This window comes from Nansenia antarctica, assembly GCF_963989245.1.
Source record: "Nansenia antarctica genome assembly, chromosome: 2".
Classification (NCBI taxonomy): domain Eukaryota; kingdom Metazoa; phylum Chordata; class Actinopteri; order Argentiniformes; family Microstomatidae; genus Nansenia; species Nansenia antarctica.
This window is the reverse complement of record NC_137675.1, coordinates 77,385,739-77,393,238: the sequence shown is the minus strand read 5'-3', so window position 1 is coordinate 77,393,238 and position 7,500 is coordinate 77,385,739. Positions and strand designations below refer to the sequence as shown.

Here is a 7,500-nt window from a genome sequence, read left to right as displayed (position 1 = left end):
TGAGTTCGCTAGTTAGCGAACATTAAAGATTACAACAGCTAGTTTACGTATGTCAACAATTTCTCTATTCTCAATAATTTCAGTAATAATTGTACCAAATTGGGGCCAGTAACACTGACTTGTGTGTGAGTAAGTTATATGTGTGTGCAAGCATGTTTTTGATATTGTCAATCGTCTCACTTTTACTAGGTGAGCTGGTAAAACAAATATGCCAGGGGAAAAAAGGAAAATGGACATAAAGACCTCTTTTGGGGCAGCAGAGACAAGTACAGGGACACAGGTGAGGTCTAAACAGGTGACAGGGACAGGGACACAGGTGAGGTCTAATCTAGTGTTTTAACAGTGCAGTTCGTTTAGAGTTGAGCATAGCTAAATCGGTTATGTTTTGTTTCTAAGGAGATTGAACCAGTCTGCCTGCTAGGAAAGATGTACTACCTGCATACTGTAATTGTCTCCTTTATTCATTACCTTAATGTCACATAAGTAAATTGTATAGAAACAACTCACCAAAATTGACTATTGCACAACTGTTTTGAAAGAAAAATCCACTCAGACCTTGCCATACCTTGGCTTTTGCTGAAATGACACCACTGGTCTCATAGCCTATTGGAAATGTATTGCGTGTGTGTGAATGAGCGCTTTTGTGAGCCCGCATGTATGATGTGGCTCTTTCTGGTACCCCAACAATTTTTTGTGGCTCTTAGTCTCCGACTGGTTGGCCACCCCTGCACTATATGGACAAAAGTATCGGGACACGTGAACATTACACCCATAGGTACTGAGAAGTTGAACTTCCCATTCCAAAACCACTGGTATTAATATGGAGTTGGTCCCACCATTGCTGCTTAAACAGCTTCCACTCTTCTGAGAAGACTTTCTACTAGATTTTAGAATAATGGTTGCGGGTGATTTGCTCCCATCCAGCCACAAGAGCGGTAATGAGGCTGGGCACTGATGTTGGGTGAGAAGGACTGGCTCGCAGTCGGCGTTCCAATTCATCCCAAAGGTGTTCGATGGGGTTGAGGTCAGGTCTCGCTTTGGATAAAAGGGTCAGCTTAATGGCATATACTGTATATATATTATCATTATTATTGATAAGCAACACTTTCTTTGACCTTTAAGCCATGTGCCAACCACACGGCCTGTCTCGCTCGGAGGTCCTATCTCTATTGACTTTCTAGGAGCGTCTGATCTTATTGAATGCCATGCAGACAGAATGGCAGAAACCCATTGTGTGTGACCTCTGGGTGCACGCCTCCTGCCTGTTTGTGGCTGTCTGGTGTTGCCCTGAGACACGTGGTGTTCTGAACCCTCTGGTGTCCCCAGGCTTCAGCTCTGAGCAGAGAACGGCCGTCAAACTCCACATAGAGAAATATTTATATCAGTGGACGTGGTGAGAATTATCGTTGTCGACCAATATGATTTTTTTTTATCTTGATAACAGCTCTAGTGTGTGTGTGCGTGTGTGGGGGATTTCTGTGCTGCCACATGGCCTGTTCTAATCCAATATGCTGGAGGGAAGTGATCTCCTTTACTAGCTGTACACACACACACACACACACACACACACACACACACACACACACAGTATCTCTGATGTGATGTATGCTACAGTGATGTGTCTGTCTGTCTGTGAAGGCAGCAATAATGTTGATGCTGATATATCTTGACTCTGAGCAATAGGTTAATGTGTGTGTGTGTGTGTGTGTGTGTGTGTGTGTGTGTCTGTGTCTGTGTGTGTCTCTGTGTGTGTGTGTGTGTGTGTGTCTCTGTGTGTGTGTGTGTGTGTGTGTGTGTGTGTCTGTGTGTGTGTGTGTGTGTGTGTGTGTGTTTCAGCCACGTCCCCTCAGCCGGGCTCAGAGTTGGAGCAGGCCCGCCCCCAGACCAGCGGGGAGGAGGAGCTACAGCTGCAGCTGGCCCTGGCCATGAGCAGAGAGGCCGCCGAACAGGTACACACACACACACACACACACACATATACACACATACATACACACACACCCAAACAAACACTAAAAGAGCTAAGAGCTGTTAGTCCAAGGGGTTTGGGGAAGGGGAAGAAGTATGACGGAAAATCCCTCCAACCAACCAAGAATGTAAACGTGTGTGTGTGTGTGTGTGTGTGTGTGTGTGTGTGTGTGTGTGTTTGTGTGCAGGAGGAGAGGATGCGTCGTGGTGATGACCTCCGGCTACAAATGGCTCTGGAGGAGAGCAAGAAGGCTGATGGAACCCCCCTGGTTGCTGGGGCAACTGGCTCAGGCAAACTGGCCAAGAAGAAGAGAGAGGTACCACCAGCCCACACACACACACACACACACACACACACACACACACACACACACACACACACACACACACAGCCAATGTCCTTTGGAGTGGACCTCTCCTGTCTCATGCCCAGCTCTCCCTACAGTAGCAGACGGTCCAGCAGTTTTCCATCATTACTCTGGCTGTAGTTTTCCACATCACTGCCTATTCCTTTGGTGGCTCTCTCTCTCTCTCTCTCTCTGTCTGTCTGTCTGTCTGCCTCTCTCTCTCTCTCTGTCTCTCTGTCTCTCTGTCTGTCTGTCTGTCTGCCCCCCTCTCTCTGTCTCTTTCTCTCTCTCTCTCTCTCTGTCTGCCTGCCTGTCTGTCTGCCTCTCTCTCTCTCTCTCTCTCTCTCTCTCTCTCGCTCTCTCTGTCTGTCTGTCTGCCTCTCTCTCTCTCTCTCTCTCTCTCTCTCTCTCTCTCTCTCTCTCTCTCTCTCTCTCTCTCTCTCTCTCTCTCTGCCTGCCCGCCCCTCTACATAGGCCTGGCCTCATTCTCATTAGCTGTGTTTGTCTTGGCTCCCCCTGTCTTAGTGTGTGTGTGTGTGTGTGTGTGTGTGTGTGTGTGTGTGTGTGTGTGTGTGGAATAGGACCGTTCGTTCTCTTCTGAAAAGGGGGGGACTTCAAATGACATCATGAGAACTCAGAGGAACAGAGATAGGCTGATTGGGACGTTACTGGAGCATGAGAGCAGCAGTCATTAGAGAGTCCCGCCCGTCGCCGCGGTTGCGGACGGCGCTCAGAGAGCTAGCCTTTTAGCCACCGCCAAGCCAACCAGCGCGAGCGGCAGCAAGCCCGGGACAGTGAGGGTTCGGAGGGTAGGCTAGGCTAGGCTAGGCTAGGTAGTACTAACAGCCTGCAGCCAATGTTGTGAGGTTGAAGGCCTGGGATATAAGCTAAAAGGTTGGGAAGGTTTAGCTTAGCATAGAGCTTGGATTTTTCTTTTGCAGAATAGGTTTCACTGACTGTGCTCTCTCTCTCTCTCTCTCTCCCACCCTCTTCCCTCCTTTCCTCTCGCCCTCCCTCCCTCCCTCTCTCTCCCACCCCCTCCCCCCCTTTCCTCCCTCCCTCCCTCTCTCTCTCTCTCTCTCTCACTCTCTCTCTCTCTCTCTCCCACCCCCTTCCCTCCCTCTCTCCCTCTCTCTCTCTCTCTCTCTCTCTCTCCCAACCCCTCCCCTCCCTCCCTCCCACCCCCTCCCTCCCTCCCTCCCCTCTCTCTCTCCAGCATCAGCCTCAGCACCAGCACCAGCACCAGCCACAGGCCCAGTCTTCCCTGATGGACCTGATGGACGTTCCTGACTGTGACTCGGGGGCCGACCCCTGGGGGGCAGGAGGAGCAGCGGCCGCCCCAGACCCCTGGCACTCCTACGGTACACACACACACACACACACACACACACACACACACACACACACACCTCCACCTGCAGCTCTCAGCACTGGGCCTCTTTGTGTTGCAGGAATGCTGTTCCACTGGGCCAGCCACATAACTACTATAGAGAGAGAGAGAGAGAGAGAGAGAGAGAGAGGAGGAGGAAATGGAGATAGAGAGAGGGGGGGAGTGGGGGATGAAGAAGAAGAGGAAGGGATTGAGTGAGAGAGAGGAGGTAGAGAAAGAGAGAAGTGGTGATGGGAACGAAAGCTGTTGTCGGAGAGTGTAGGAAAGACGCAGACCAAACCTGCCAGGTTTTATCCTCACCTGTACCTGGGACCCCCCCCCCCCCACCCCTCTCCTCTCCTCCAGGTGCAGCCCCTAAGCCGGCGGCCCCTGTGGACCCGTGGGGACCCCCCTCCTCCTCCTCCGCTCCCCCCATGAAGAGCAGCGACCCCTGGGGAACTGCTCCTGCCCCGGACCCCTGGGGCTCTGGAGACACCCGCCCCAAGACCACCAACACAGGTACACACACACACACACACACACACACACACACACACACACACACATTCTAACTGCTCTGAAGCCACAGCATATTAATAATGATAATAGAATACATTTTACTTGTACAATCATGTTCATTTGTACAATCTCAAAGCGAATATAAACGTGAAGTGTGTGTGTGTGTGTGTGTGTGTGTGTGTGTGTGTGTGTGTGTGTGTGTGGTCTCTGCAGGTGGCTATGACCTGTTCAGCGCGTCCAACGGTATGTCTACAGGGGACCTCTCTGACTTTGACAGCCTCCGCAACTCCTCTGTTCTCACTGGTACTCACACATGTCTCTGTCACTCTAATCCAGCCCCGTGTCACTCTTATGTAGCCCTATGTCACTTTCCTGGAACCTTATGTTGCTTTGTGTTATATGTAGTCTTACGTAGCCTAATGTCAGTGTTGTGGCATGGGTCTGTCTGTCTGTCTGTCTGTCTGTCTGTCTGTCTGTCTGTCTGTCTGAGTCTAGCCTTTCCTCTCTGTTGTGTTTCTATCTGTTAACTGTCACATTCCACCACTGCCCAGGAGCCAGCCTGTCTGTCTCCTGCCTCTTTATATTGATAATTACATCACGTTTGTGTGTGTGCGTGTGCGCGCATCTGATTCACTCTGATATTTTATGATCACTGAGTCAGAGATGGTTAATTCTGCAGGATATGCAAACCCAGGTGTTCTCTATTATTCACACAAGTGTGTGTGTGTGTGTGTGTGTGTGTGTGTGTGTGTGTGTGTGTGTGTGGCCTGTCAGAGCCTGTAACGGCTCTTTGTCTGAGTTACAGTGTCAAATGTAATTGTCACCTTTATGAAGATCGTGTGTGTGTGTATATATACAGTGGGGAGAACAAGTATTTGATACACTGCTGATTTTGCAGGTTTTCCCACTTAGAAAGAATGTAGAGGTCTGTAATTTTTATCATAGGTACACATCAACTGTGAGAGACGGAATCTAAAACAAAAATCCAGAAAATCACATTGTATGACTTGCATTTTATTGTATGAAATAAGTATTTGATCACCTACCAACCAGTAATAATTCCGGCTCTCACGGACCTGTTAGTTTTTCTTTAAGAAGCCCTCCTATTCTCCACTCATTACCTGTATTAACTGCACCTGTTTGAACTCGTTACCTTTATAAAAGACACCTCTCCACACACTCAATCAATCAGACCCCAACCTCTCCACAATGGGCAAGACCAAAGAGCTTTCTAAGGACATCAGGGACAAAATTGTAGACCTGCACAAGGCTGGGATGGGCTACAGGACAATAGGGAAGCAGCTTGGTGAGAAGGCAACAACTGTTGGCGCAATTATTAGAAAATTGAAGAAATTTAAGATGACGGTCAATCTCCCTCGGTCTGGGGCTCCATGCAAGATCTCACCTCGTGGGGCATCAATGATCATAAGAAAGGTGAGGGATCAGCCCAGAACTACACGGCAGGACCTGGTCAATGACCTGAAGAGAGCTGGGACCACAGTCTCAAAGAAAACTATCAGTAACACACTACGCCGTCAGGGATTAAAATCCTGTAGCGCATGCAAGGTCCCCCTGCTCAAGCCAGCGCATGTCCAGGCCCGTCTGAGGTTTGCCAATGATCATCTGGATGATCCAGAGGAGGAATGGGAGAAGGTCATGTGGTCTGATGAGACCAAAATAGAGCTTTTTGGCATAAACTCCACTCGCCGTGTTTGGAGGAAGAAGAAGGATGAGTACAACCCCAAGAACACCATCCCAACCGTGAAGCATGGAGGTGGAAACATCATTCTTTGGGGATGCTTTTCTGCAAAGGGGACAGGACGAATGCACCGTATTGAGGGGAGGATGGATGGGGCCAAGTATCGCGAGATCTTGGCCAATAACCTCCTTCCCTCAGTAAGAGCATTGAAGATGGGTCGTGGCTGGGTCTTCCAGCATGACAACGACCCGAAACACACAGCCAGGGCAACTAAGGAGTGGCTCCGTAAGAAGCATCTCAAGGTCCTGGAGTGGCCTAGCCAGTCTCCAGACCTGAACCCAATAGAAAATCTTTGGAGGGAGCTGAAAGTCTGTGTTGCCCAGCGACAGCCCCGAAACCTGAAGGATCTGGAGAAGATCTGTATGGAGGAGTGGGCCCAAATCCCTGCTGCAGTGTGTGCAAACCTGGTCAAGAACTACAGGAAACGTCTGATCTCTGTAATTGCAAACAAAGGTTTCTTTACCAAATATTAAGTTCTGTTTTTCTGATGTATCAAATACTTATTTCATGCAATAAAATGTAAATTAATTACTTTAAAATCATACAATTTGATTTTCTGGATTTTTTTTTTTTGATTCTGTCTCACAGTTGAAGTGTACCTATGATAAAAATTACAGACCTCTACATTCTTTCTAAGTGGGAAAACGTGCAAAATCAGCAGTGTATCAAATACTTGTTCTCCCCACTGTATATAACGTGTGTGTGTATATATATAACGTGTGTGTGTGTGTGTATATATATAACGTGTGTGTGTTGGTCCAGGTGATGGCAGAGGTACCTCGTCCCTGGACATGTTTGACCCGTTGCCTAGCAGCGGTCCGACCAGGAAGACCCCCGAGTCGTTCCTGGGACCCAACGCGGCGCTGGTCAACCTGGACTCTCTGATCACCAAACCCCCCCAGAGCGCCCCGCTGGTCAACCCCTTCCTCCTGGCCTCCGCAGGTACGCTGGCATAGGCTTTACACACACACACACACACACACACACACACACACACACACAATCACACGTACCCCTCTGAGCCACTCTGAGACTAACCCCCCCTCCCCTCCCTAGCCTCTGCCTCGGCGTCTGCCTCGCCCCCCCAGGCCAACCCGTTCCAGCTGACCCAGCCGGTTCCGCCCACCCTCAACCAGATGCGCGTCAGCCCCATGCCCGCGGGCTTCGGCAGCCTGCACTCCATGGCCGAGCCGCTGCCCCTCTCCTCCCTGGCCCCCCAGCCCACCATGGTGCCCCTGGCCGGCATGGGGGGAGGCCGCATGATGCCCGGAGGGATGGGGGGGGTCGGAGGAGGCATGGGGGGCATCCCAGCCTCCATGTCCATGCCCCAGCCCCTCATGAGCGGAGCCATGCCCCCCCCTGCGGGCGTGCCCCCCCCAGGGACCAACCCCTTCCTGTTGTGAGGAGGGGGGGGGAAGGCGGAAACCCCCCCCACCCGCTACCCCCACCCCGCCTCTCTCTCCTGTGCTACAGACTGCCTAGTCCTGTGTGTTCCAGACCTATTCACTATGACTTCTTGGAGTAGCACTGGTGTTTAC

The 7,500-nt window shown here is 50.5% G+C and overlaps 1 protein-coding gene across 1 annotated transcript in view; it reads left to right on the top strand.

Annotated features, from left to right (window-relative positions):
* The window catches only part of epn2 (epsin 2), a gene marked incomplete at both ends in the record, with an annotated part of 15,465 nt that extends 8,100 nt beyond the window's left edge, over positions 1 to 7,365 (top strand). Inside the window, 6 exons of the mRNA XM_080524773.1 lie at positions 1,837 to 1,949; positions 2,157 to 2,285; positions 3,565 to 3,676; positions 4,051 to 4,203; positions 6,725 to 6,904; positions 7,019 to 7,365. Of these exons, the coding sequence (XP_080380899.1) occupies positions 1,837 to 1,949; positions 2,157 to 2,285; positions 3,565 to 3,676; positions 4,051 to 4,203; positions 6,725 to 6,904; positions 7,019 to 7,365 (1,034 nt within the window). The remainder of the gene's footprint in view (positions 1 to 1,836; positions 1,950 to 2,156; positions 2,286 to 3,564; positions 3,677 to 4,050; positions 4,204 to 6,724; positions 6,905 to 7,018) is intronic.
* Between the last annotated feature and the right edge of the window lie 135 nt (positions 7,366 to 7,500).